Raw genomic sequence first — 13556 nt, forward strand, 5'->3', positions numbered from 1 at the left:
TCCCCGCATTTTCTCGAACAAGTGTCGTCAACCCATAATTATAATGAAATAAAAATTTTAAGCACAGTATTTCATCTCATCCAATTATATATTTTTGTCAAAGTTGAAAACGTCAACCTTATTCGTTACGATGCCATGATTATAACGACAAAATTTCGCAATTGAATTGCAACAATTGAAACGCTCTTTAAGTACAGATGTACAGTGACGCAAAAACATAACTTATGTGTGGAAAAGTTTTTTACTAGTAAAAACCCTTACTGGATAAAACTGTTATTGGGTCAGCAGCGATACACCTGTATTGTATGGCCCAATCAGAAAAGTACAATACATAAATAGATCATATTCTGTTGCTCCGACAGTGGTTTAAAAATTTTTGGAAGCTCGGTTGGCTTCAAAAAGATTGCAAGCCACTCCTTAGGTGTTAATAGCGTTATCTAACACGATTATGTGAGTATTATGAGTATAAAACTAAAATTTCTTCATTGACGTTACAAGCAAGGTTCATTAACGTTACTCTCTATGGGGGGATCAACCCAGACCACCAAATTGCTGACGTTAAAACCAAGGTGTCGTTACAACCGAGTTTGACTGTATTTAAGAATTTATGGGACACCCTGTACATGCAAACCAAGGTTGTGCTAAATGAATAATTCGAACCACGTTCATACACCCCCTTCAAAAAATTATCGCCGTCAGTTTTTAGTATAGTTCGCGTCATTTCAAGATACTTCACCACAAAAAAATCATTATCAGATATTGACACATGGCATCTGAACTTCAAATATAATTGATTGATTGAATTATTAAAATTACATTTTCATTCACAAAATTATTTAATGACAAAATTGACAAAAGGACGATACGTATGAGGTGTTACAATTCTTGCCGCCAACAATCGTCACTGTGTCTCGCTTTGGAGCTTTCTGTCATACAGGTATTCTCCCATGTTAGAGTCGTCGGACATGGATTCAACTTGAGCAACATGCCTCAAGAGAACATCGATCGATGCCACTTGTTTGTCTAAAAATTCACTCTCGAGAAAATCCGCCAACTTGAAAAAAAAACAAGAAAACAGACAATAATTATTATAGAAAAATTCATGAATATTTTAATTTTTTAGAAGAATTATGAAATTATTGCCACGTGACACATAATTTTCCCTAAATTTCATTCATATTTTAACTTTTTTTAAATAAAATATCCCATTTTAATCCCGTTTTTTCCCAACGAAATTTGAAAGGTATTGCCATAAATTATTATAGTGATAATTTTGACCATAATTATACTTATCACTTAATTTATTATATATTCAACGTATTTCTCTATGAAATGCATTCAAATCCACTGCAAATTTGCAGCAGCCTAACATCGGCAATTTTCACTCAACTTTAGTAATAATTGGCGATTTTGCCAGCTATTGGTCACTTCTTTTGGTGACATTTGGAGATGCCCCGTATTTTAGCATGATTAGGACCCGATTTCTTATGTTTTACTCGAAGAAATATCGTTAGAATATGGAATTACAATAATATTACAATTAATTAATTACAATAATATATTCATTTAATTACATTAATAATATATTTTTCGAGGAAAGGATCGAAAAAACTGTTAAAAATATTACAAATATTTTGTCAATGATTTATTTTTAATGCTATCTAAGGGAAGTGTCCTAAGGCATCCTGTTACGTCTCGGTCAAGATGTGGATGGAAAAGTTTTGGCCGGAATGTGAGATGGTCAAGTACTACTCGGGATGGAGGTCGTCAAGTCTGAGAGAGGATGGAAATTGTAAAGTTTTGATTTGGATGGAAATCGTAAAGTCTTCATTTGGATGGAAATTGTAAAGTCTTGATTTGGATGGAGATAATGCAGTATTGGTCAGGATACCGATGATCAAGTCTGGATCAGAGTAGAAATAATGAAGTCTTAATCACGACGTAGATTGTCAAGTCTTAATCACGACGTAGATTGTCAAGTCTTAATCACGACGTAGATTGTCAAGTCTTAATCACGACGTAGATTGTCAAGTCTTAATCACGACGTAGATTGTCAAGTCTTAATCACGACGTAGATTGTCAAGTCTTGATTAGGATGGAGATTGTCAAGTCTTGATAAGGAGACTTGATTGACCCATACTTGATGATCGTCAAGTACGGGTCAGGATGGAAATAGTAATATCTTGGTCAGGATGGAGATGATGGTCAAGTCTTGGTCACGATGTAGATGATAGTCAAGTTTTAGCCACGGTGTAGATGATAGTCAATTCTGGTTGGCCGCTGTGCGGTCGTGTGGGCATCGTGCTGGACTCTCGCCCCGAGGATCCAGGTTCGAACCCCGTTGACGGCACAGTGGTGGTCGGCTGAAGTTGGTTTTCTGCGGTTTTCCAGCTTCAAGGCACGAATGTGAGCCGATCTCCCATTTGAAGAAGTCTCTCCGCAGAGAGCAGGCAGGCCTACAACAAGATACCCAGAAAAACATGAAAATTCAAGCATTTCCATCCTTACTTCAGAAAATGGAAGCCAGATGGCAGCATGAACACGAAACAAGCGCAACTCAACAACATAAATACGTTAGGGCCAAGCATACACTCAGAACACACATTCCGGCATGTGCCAATTCGTTAGAAATTCCGAAAAGGAATGTGTACGAGGTACATGTTCGGTTAAGTAGTAGTAGTCAATTCTGGTCAGGATAAAAATAGTAGTCTGGATCAAAATATGTTGATGGTAAAGTCTGGGAATGAAGATGGTGATGATAAAGTCTGGGAATGAAGATGGTGAAGTCTGGGAATGAAGATGGTAAAGTCTGGGAATGAAGATGGTGTCAAGTCTTAGTCACGATGTACATGATGGTCAAGTCTTAGTCACGATGTACATGATGGTCAAGTCTTAGTCACGATGTACATGATGGTCAAGTCTTAGTCACGATGTACATGATGGTCAAGTCTTAGTCACGATGTACATGATGGTCAAGTCTTAGTCACGATGTACATGATGGTCAAGTCTTAGTCACGATGTACATGATGGTCAAGTCTTAGTCACGATGTACATGATGGTCAAGTCTTAGTCACGATGTACATGATAGTCAAGTCTTATTTATTTATTTTCTTGCTAACCTGATAGGAATTCATGGACAGTTCCGTAACAATGATTAAATATATTAATTAATGAGCTTTTTCTCAGCTGTGTGATGGAGCTTTCAGAATTCATTATGGTGAATCATCAAGACATAACCTTTTATTAAATAACCAATGGCTTCTTCGTTTACTGTCAATTTAGGAAGGCTAATAGCGTTTTTACGTTCGCCAGTCATCCACAAGTCGCTGACAGCAATATATTAATGACAGCTGAAAATGATTTATGGGCATAAATGTCATTTACAGGCATTTTACCTCTGTGATATCTAATCGTCATGGAGAAGGCAGGTCTGAGCATGACTCGCTAATATGATGGGTCAACTCACCATCATGGTACTTAGGACTTAATGAATCTGGATATTAAATTATAAGAAATTTAATTATTCGTTTTATTACCTAATCCTGAAGTATTTATTACTTGAAACATGAAAACAATTATGATGAATAAAACATGAGAAGCAAGTACTTATCATGATATATTGGGATATTTTTTATTAGAAAACATAGAAATATGACAGGTTAATTGTAATACATTCGTTCTGACGTGTAATGATATCTGATAACAATCTATGTAACTTTTGATTTTTGATATGAAGCATGTTTGTATTAATTACACGGATGGTATTAGAGCGTTGAATGATTAAAATCAATTGAAAACTTCTCATTATTCATTAGAGACCGAGATGTTCATTAAATGATCGTTCCGATGGTTCCGGGGGGCTTACGGTAGCATGTTGAAGCTGCCGATGTGCATTTTATCATATTAAAATAAATACTTTAAGGAAACATGGGGATGTTGAAAGTCTACTGCAAGTGGTTGGCCTTTATCTTTTCACTTGAATTATTTTTATGGGATGGCCCAAAAGTCGAAGTTTATACACTGGTGAAATAAATTAAGAGAATTTGCATATTTTATCGAATTTCATGAAAAGAACTGAACTGAATGTAAAACCACTGCTTCTACACAAAAATGCAGATCTTGTACGTCAAATACGTAAGCGTACACGTGTGTGTAGGCGGAGCCAGTAGAGAAACAGGCTTTATAAGCGCGCGTAAGTTAAGACGCATTTCGTTCGCTAACACACCTCGGCGAATTTCTTGGTGTTATTTTGCAGCAATCGGTTAATTTTAAATTTTAACAGTAAAAATGAGTAACCACCAACGTTTAGATGATGGAATGAGGTGGCGAATTATGGGGAGGCTAGAAGCAGACCAATCTCAAGTCAAGATTTGTAGAGAGTTCAATTTAACGCCCAGCGTCGCGTGTAACTTATGGGAATAGTTCCAGGATACCGGATCCATCGAGAGAAAGCCTGGGAAAGGTCGTCCAAGAGCCACGACGGCCAGAGAAGATCGCCATTTGTCGATTATAGCGAGGCGTAACAGGAGTGCTACAGCTTCTCAGCTCTCTCGTGACTTGTATGCAGCCACGGGAACCCGTGTATGAAGGGTGACTGTTTCCAAAAGACTTCATGAGAGAGGGTTGTTTGCAAAAAGACCTGCTATTTGCGTCCCGCTCACTTCTACGGACAGGAAAATCCGTTAATCATGGTGCAGAGAGCATAGAGATTGGAGTATGGATCAATGGGCGACCGTTCTCTTCACTGATTAGTCCCGGTTCAGCCTAAGCACCGATTCTCGCCGTACGTTCATATGGAGAGAACCAGGGACCCGCTACCTACTGTCCAATGTCCGCGAAATCGACCATTATGGCGGAGGAGGTTTAATGGTCTGGGCAGGCATCATGTTTGATGGCCGCACACCTCTCCATGTCTTTGAAAGAGGCACTGTGGAGCCCTATGTTCGCCTTTTCAGGGGTGCAGTTGGCCCTGAGTTCATTTTAATGGACGATAACGCGAGGCCGCATAGAGCTCTTCTGCTCGACGATTTTCTAGAGAGTGAGGTTATTCGCCGGATGGATTGGCCAGCCAGATCTCCAGACCTTAACCCTATAGAGCATGTCTGGGACGCTCTGGGGAGGGCAATTGCAACTCGCAACCCCCCTCCGGGAACCATCCAGGGAATGAAAACAGCGTTGCTGAACGAGTGGGACCAATTGCCACAAGAAATGATAAACTGCCTTATTTCAAGTATGAAATCACGCTGCAAGACCTGTATATCTGTAAGAGGGGACCATTCCCCGTATTAACCCATCTATTAACCCATTTTTTTGTTTATTCTGCAACCGCTGTTTCATACCTTCCAACTCCAACGAGTGTTACGCACGATCATGCGTGTGTATTACAATTATTGAATGGTTATTTGTTTTGTATTGTATCAATGTATGTACATATCAAATTTCATTAAAATCGGTACAGTAGTTCTAGAGATAATCGACCAAGTCTGCAAATTCTCTTAATTTCTTACACCAGTGTATTATTATTAAATGGAGGTAACGTTGCTTGAAGAATCTTGTAGAAATATTAAGGCACTGCGCTTAGTGATGATTTGCTGGTGCATTTGATTGGTTTCCGAGGTTTTCAAATCTGGAATTTTCATTTCAGAGGGGCTACTCACAGGTTTTCATGCTTTCTTTGGGAATGTGAAGAGGGCTGAGTAGCCCTAGAAATGCGTAGGATGTTTGTTTTTCCTAGAAGAGCACAAAAAAAAAAAAAGGCACAGCACAAAAGCCACCAAGAAAAGGGGGCAAAGCGCAAGAGGCGTCTCTTGTAGAGCTGGACAATTTTTCTTTTTTTAATTTACATTCCCGCCTTGAAACAATACATGCCCGAGCGCATATTTTATATGTTAACGCCAGGCAGTGGTGGAAAAAATAGATGCGCGGTCGGAATATTAAAATGCCCTGAGTATGGCGGACAATAGTTTTATCTTGCCCTGTCTATTGCGTAGCCTTAGTAAAGCACAAAAGGCGTCCTTTGCGCACTACGAGCAAAGCATAACAGTCGTACGTCATGTACCCCTTGAAATGATTAGAACGCTCGCCCTAAAAATGTGTAAAAGAAACGATATACCATATAAGTATAGAGAGAGAGAAATGCGTAGAAATAACTCAGTGCCGTATTAAGGCATGGGCCTCAAGTGAAGAGGGGCCTCACAAAAATGATATTTGGTTGAAATTTTTGACAAGTTGTTTGGTAGGGCCTCAGAAAAATCAATTGGCCCCGGAGCCCATCATACTCTTAAGATGGCCCTGGAAATACTATCATACCACAAGAAATACATGATGTGCGTACTCCTAGATATATACAGGAAGCTTGCAAACCCCTGTGTTTATTGCGTCATAATTAATGCTTTGTTGCTACGTAGTTGTTTTATCCGCCATCGATGATTATTTTTCTGATACCCCTCGTCACCATACACGCGTACCACAGTATGGGAGCCACTGGCCTAGAAGATAAAGATGGGAGATGATTCTCCTGGTTAGAGAATCACCTAAATTGGTTTTTGCCCCTCCCAATCTTATGCTTTGATTATTAATTTAATTTCTTTGATGAGTTGTGATTAATAGAGATCGAAGTTGTTGTAAAACGAGAATGTTGATCGGAAATAACAGCAAATAATTGAATTTCCGGGGAAGATGATTCTTCGAGAGTTCTACCTGCAAATCTTTGCAATGTGCAGACGCTACGTCGTGGAGATGACTCAACTCATTATACACGTCTTTTTCCAGAGTGACGGCATCTTTTAGCGCTTCCAAACCATTCTTCCAAGAATATATATCCGGCATCTGAAAATATAAAGAATTAAATTCTAGTTTTATACTCATAATACTCACATAATCGTGTTAGATAACGCTATTAACACCTAAGGAGTGGCTTGCAATCTTTTCGAAGCCAACCGAGCTTCCAAAAGTTTTTAAACCACTGCTCGGAGCAACAAAATATTATCTATTTATGTATTGTACTTTTCTGATTGCCACACGATACAGGTGTATCGCTGCTGACCTAATAACAGTTTTATCCAGTGAGGGTTTTACTAGTAAAAAACTTTTCTATACATAAAATTACGTTTTTGTCCGGATCTGTACTTACAGGGCGTTTTTGTAATAGTTGCAATTCAATTGCGAATTTTGTCGTTATAATCGTGGCATCGTAACGAATAAGGTTGACGTTTTCAACTTTGACAAAAATATATAATTGGATGAGATGAAATACTGTGCTTAAAACTTTTATTTCATTATAGTTATTGGTTGACGACACTTGTTCGAGAAAATGCGTGGAAGTGGGATCACACACTTCAAGTCTGTAGTGTTGTTTGAAAAATGTTTCACGAAAAATGGTTGAACATGGCAAATATTTTGATAAATATTTTTCGTCATATTTATCAAAAAAAAAAAAACTATTCATAATTTATGTAGAGTAACTTCATCCCGGGTTCTAGTAAATCTTATGAGTTAAAGTAACGTTCGTTGCATGAACAGGGCCAGTGCCATAACTAGCCATTCCGGTGCAAGAATTCGCATTTAGGTCCCCTTCTGGCCCATTCTTTGGCCCAGAATGTGCCATTTAGGCCTCTTCTGGGCCCCCTCCATTCGAAGTGGGCCTTGGGCCTAGTTACGACACTGAACAAGACATTTCATAAAAAATTAAGAAGGGGTCAAAATTAGGAAAAATACGAGAATGTCCTTCACAAGGGTCGTATCAATAAGCAAGTTGGAACATGGAAAACGAGATAAATCTTTTTACAACGTTGGACATCAATGGAACAACAGAAAAATATAGTTTCAAGGTGGTAAGCTCTAATGCTACGAATTTCTTAGGAAAAAAAACCCGATAAAAACAGAAGCAAAATCACTAAAAAATATGTCGTTTACGTTATATTCAAGTTGGTTTTCATCAACATTATTCCGTAAGGCAATGGTTAAGACCTTTTCCCATCCTGCACCAACAATGCCAAATAATTTACATCTTTGTTCTTCTACGAGTAATACTCTTTTCCCATATTTTATAAAAGTTTTCTTTAAATAATTACATTGATAATCCATTAATATATTTTTATAAATTAGTTTACATATTATTTAATTCCTTTTTTGGCGTGAAAAATTGATAAAGTTGTGGTGTTTTATCCTCTCTTTATTCTTTCAACGATTCAAAAACGAAACGAAAAAAATTTGTTTTTCACAATACTTGAAGCTCGAAAGAAAAAGATTTATTGAATTATTTTATACTTATATATTGATTCCAGAACAACGATAAATATACGCTTGTTTTGACACTATCAGGCATGATAATAACATGAGGAACGCTTGTAAACAGATCACAAATTTGGGGGTATCTTAATAATATTTTCCCTCATTTTTGAAGTGGCACGCAAGAACCAGAAAAAAAGGAGACATTTCTGAAAGCGAAAGCTGAAAAATGAAGTCTAAAAATCGTTTGTATAATCCATATTTGCTAAAGCATTGAAAAATTCACTTTTTCTCCTTGCCATCTAAATTTTCCTGATGTGGAGTCAACGCGCTGTAATTTATTTTTCTCATGTCTCACCACCAAAATGCGTTACCGTACCACCGGTTAAGACCCATCGCTCTAGGGGTGGCTAACTTAATTATTAACGTTATAGCCAAAGTGTCGTTACAACCGAGTTTGGCTGTATGATACGACTAGGCGATTTTGAAAGAGTGAATGTACTGATGAAGAGAGATATCGATAAATAATTCCGGGTGAAGCAATATTACCACGGATATGAACATCGGTGTCCCAATCCACAAAAGTGATAATTTGTTATTGGATCACGTGAAGGTCAAAAATCCTTCTAGAACAAGTAGGTAAGTAATCATTATACCAAGATCGAACTGACCATATAACACTTTCGATCAAGATAATTCGCATTATGATAAGTGTGTATATTTTTTCTTTCCTGATCAGATTTCGCTAATTTCATGTAATTTCAATCCCTATTAATCATGCAATTTTGCTGTTGACCCACGTGTCCAAATCGTGGAATATTAATTCTTTTTTTCTCCCATCTCTTTGGATCCCGAGGGTAAGTAAGTGCTCAAGTGAAAAAGGAAATAATAACATTCATCAGACCCATTTAGTATTGCATAATAAACACACACACACACATAAATAAGTAACTAATTTTCTTTTAGAGCTTCACAGACATATCACTGATAGAAGTGCGTAATGATATGCTCGAAAGAGGTTATTAGGTAGTTTATGATAGAATCAAGGTAGAGATGGTCAAGTCTGGGTCAGTATGGAGATGGTAAAGTGTTGGTTAGGATACGGATAGTAGTAGTGTTTTGGTCAAGATGGAGAAAATGTCAAGTCTTGTTAGTATGAAAATAGTCAGATCTTGGTTGGGATGGAGGTCTCAAGTGTTCCTAAGGATGTGGATGGTCAGGTATTGGTCAGGATGGAGATGATAAATTCTGGGTCGGGATGGAGATCGTCAAGTTTGAATCGTGAAGTGAATGGCAATGTCTTGTGTCAGGAGGGAAGTGATCAAGTCTGGGTCAGCATAGAGTCTTCATCAGGATGGAGATGGTGAAGTATGGGTCAATGTGGATTATGGTCAAGTCTGGGTGGGTCAAGATGTGAATGCGGATGGTCAAGTCTGGGTGGGTCAGGATGTGAATGCGGATGGTCAAGTCTGGATTAGGATGCGGATGCGGATGGTCAAGTCTGGATTATGATGCTGATGGTCAAGTCTGGATTAGGATGCGGATGGTCAAGTCTGGATTAGGATCCAGATTGCAAAGTCTTAATCAGGATGGGGATGGGTTAAGTCTTGGTAGATGGATATAGTCACGTTTTGGTCAGGATGGAGAGGGTTAAGTCTTGGTCAGGATGGAGAGGGTCGTCTTGGTCAAGATGGAGATGTTCAAGTCTGGGTTGGGATGGAGATGATCGATTCTGGGTCGGGATGGAGATCGCCAAGTTTGAATCGTGATGTCAATAGCAATGTCTTGTCAGGGTGTAGGTGAACAAATCTGGGCCAGCGTAAAGTCTTGATCAGGATGGAGATGGTGAAGTATGGATCAATATTGGATTACGGTCAAGTCTGGGTCAGGGTGTGAATGATAATGGTCAAGTCTGGATTAGGATGTGGATTGCGAAGTCTTGGTCAGGATGGAGATGGTCAAGTTTTGGTCAAGATGGAGGTAGTCACATCTGGGTCAGAATGAACCAGATGTGACCACCTAGTTACTGGTGAAGTAACGCATGTAGTACTTCACCAGTACTACATGCGGTAAAATTTTGTTATATCGAGGTTTCCCTGTATACTGTTTCAATTTAGGTGATAAAATTGTAAGAGCCCAAGAGAGCGAATGCTTTTTGTTCACTCTCTATCCTTAATTTAAATTGAGATTGTTAGACGTGAATATAATTGGAGCATATACAGTGAATTCAAAAGCATGAAAATTCAGTAAACATGGGAAAAATGCATGAGAATTTTCTTTATCCCAATTTGTTTGTGGTTACTTCTTTCTGTCAGATTATTCGTGGCAATCGTTAATCCGTGAGCCTCTTTCCCTCCATTAGCTCCGATGATCGAGGGTGGTGTACTGCACCCATGGCCACCACAAGGATTGGGCTGACAGGGCTCTAGCCCTGGGTTCCGGACAATTATCATCTCCTATTGTTTTTTTTTCATACTATTACAGTAATTTCACTACAGAGGGACCTGACAGCCTAGGGGTTCAGTTCTAGGATATGATGGCCATAACTGTACTTCTGGCTCAAAAAAAAGTTTTTGTATGCCAACGACATGCCAGGAATGCCCTCAAAATGAAAAATAAAATGAGAAAAACCGTGGACCACACACAAAATACCACTGACCAAGGTTAAGTGATGTAAATGATAATCCGATCATCTGCTTTTTTGGTAAGCCTTATCTTGTCGTCCACAAATTGTGGATCGAAGCTGCATAACTTTCAAACAGCTTTGTTTTGGAGTGTCTTGCAAAAGGAAATTAAAAAAAAAATAAACCAACTTTGTACTTGAAATGTCTTTCCTCAATTGGATTTCTATCGCTTTCGGCATTGTCAGAAATATGCGGGAAAATTTCTCACACGCGTATTCGAATACAGATGTTTGCCTGCTCCCCCCTTTTGTCCATAGTGCATCTGCTACCGACAAAGCCTGAAATTGGCCAATTCGCGATGGGGCCGGTGACTTCGCGAATCGGTCAATTTCGTTAAATATTGATTGGACCAATATCCGAATTTTGGACATTGACTGGCCAGTTCGTGAAGTTGTCGATGATCCATTCTGGAAGTCCGATAACAAAAGACATGATTCGGGATCATCGCCAAGTTGGCGTATTTTTTCGTTATAATTATGTCCACGTTAGTTATGGCAACCCATCAAACCGCAGTCATGGTGCGGTAATCATTTCTTTTGTTTCAAAAAACTTGACAGAAAAACTATATGTTTATATAATTATTTTTAGTTTTTTTTCTCTCGTCACCTGGAGCTGATCCAATACAGCTGCCATATATATATATAGCCCTTTATCACACGTTGGCGATTTAAAAACAAAAAATTTGATTTGGCTCCTACCGTCTTACATCAGCACATCGAGCCTTGGCTAGGGATCTCCGGCTACTTCGCGAAATGGACGGCAGAAGTTCGAATCATTTCTGCGATTCGGCCTTTGACCAAAACTCGTAGCCAATTAGTGACTGGGCCGGCCACTTCACGAATTGGCCGCACTTCGGTCTCAGTTGACCCACGCGTCCAAATCGTGGGGAAAATATCATTTTTTTCCCCTTCCATCTCTTTGAATCCCGAGGGTAAGTGAAATAGAATCATGAAATATAATAACATTAATCGGACCAATTAAATATTGCATCGTAAATGCACACACACACACACTCACAAATATTAAGTAAATGATTTTCTTTTGGTATACACATATCATTGGTACAAACGCGTAATGATATGCCCGAAAGAGGTTATTAGGTAGTTTATGATGATTGCTTTTTAAAAAAGAAAGGGGGTCGGCAATACACTTGATCCCGTAAGGACGGACGGCAGCGAATCTGTATATTTATGAAGATACACTGGGTTATGACCCGTTTGTGCACATAATAATTATCTAGATCGTTTATAAGAACCGGTTGCAAATCAATAAATTTCTTATTGATTTATTTATTAGATTGTTCTCTCTCGTTGATCGGAGTCTGAACGTGAAATTTACGATTTTGTGAACTGCTGAAATATCGTGAGAAATCCAGAAATACCAGGCACTGATATAATACAGTAATTTTTAGATCGAAAAAGTGATATGATTATACAATTATAATTATCAGCCCCTTCAGAGGTCGGTGATTTAATTGATTAAAATTATAGGAAAGGAATGTAGAAAAACGATTAATTTGTATTTTCATACGCACAGAAGTCGTATATCCACTATTGGTCCGTGGTCCGGTGACGGTCCGTAAACATTTTCTGCTATGTAATTCATTAGGTTTTTTGTGTCTTACGGGTCTGTGAATTAATTTTCTTATTTATTTATTTTTGGCCCGGTCTGCAAATTATTTCTTCTATCTACTTATTTTTCTCACTAGTCATCAAATTATTTCTCCTACTTATTTTTTTTCCTGAGTGGTCCGCAAAATATTTCTACTTTTATGTATTTTTTGCGTTCATGAAATTATTTATCATATTTATGTATTTTTCTTTTGAAGTTCCTAAAAATTATTCCTTCCATTTATTATTATTTTTTGCCGTCTGCAAATTATTTTTTTCTATTCATTTAATTTTTTCTACTTTTTGTATTTTATGTTGGTTTTCAAATTATATTTCACCTATTTATTTATTTCTAGCTGGTCGTCTAATTATTCCTACTGTTTATGCATTGTTTATAGTCCGCAAATTATTTCTCCCGTTTACTTTTCCACCGGTCCGCAAACTGTTCCTTCTATTTATGGTTTTTTTTCCCTGTTCGAGAATTATTTTTTTCTTATTTATATATTTCCGGCCGGTCCGCAAATTATTTCTCCCCTTTTTGTATTTTGTTTGTCTGCTCTCAAATTATTTTTCATTATTTCTGGCCAGTCCGCAAACTATTTCTATGATATTAATTTATTATTTGCTGATCCTCAATTATTAGTCCCATTTATGTATTTTTTGTCGGTCTTCAAACTATTTCCCCGATTTAAAAAGTGTTTTTTGCCAGTCTGAGAATTATTTCTCCCATTAATTTATTTCTTGTAATCATCAAATTACTTCTACTATTCAAGTTATTAAATAATTTGTTAATTTTTGCTGGTCTTCAAATTATTTATTATTTTTGAGGGGCTTTTTTGTCGGTAATCAAATAATTTCTCGTAATCATTATTATTATTATTAAAAGGCATGGAAAGTTAATTGCTTTTAGTGGCGCTATCTGTTGCGTAAAGGGACAAGAAACTTTCAAAATATCTCTCGTCGCATGGCTACGTGCGTCATTGGGTGCCGTTGGGATTTCGAATCAACAGCTCGTTGCCAAATAAAATCTGGC

General features: G+C 37.8%; 1 protein-coding gene across 1 annotated transcript in view; it reads right to left on the reverse strand.

Annotated features, from left to right (window-relative positions):
- Positions 1–774: 774 nt before the first annotated feature.
- Positions 775–13556, reverse strand: part of LOC149083938 (soma ferritin-like) — an 80893-nt gene continuing 68111 nt past the window's right edge. Inside the window, exons 4-5 of the mRNA XM_089235430.1 lie at positions 6700–6828; positions 775–1054 (exon numbers count right to left, since the gene is read on the reverse strand). Of these exons, the coding sequence (XP_089091556.1) occupies positions 902–1054; positions 6700–6828 (282 nt within the window). The 3' untranslated portion in view covers positions 775–901. The remainder of the gene's footprint in view (positions 1055–6699; positions 6829–13556) is intronic.

Source organism: Pholcus phalangioides, unplaced genomic scaffold (genome assembly GCF_987345545.1).
Source record: "Pholcus phalangioides strain wild (caught in Gottingen) unplaced genomic scaffold, Ppha-v1.0 ptg000008l_1, whole genome shotgun sequence".
NCBI classification, from domain to species: Eukaryota; Metazoa; Arthropoda; class Arachnida; order Araneae; family Pholcidae; genus Pholcus; species Pholcus phalangioides.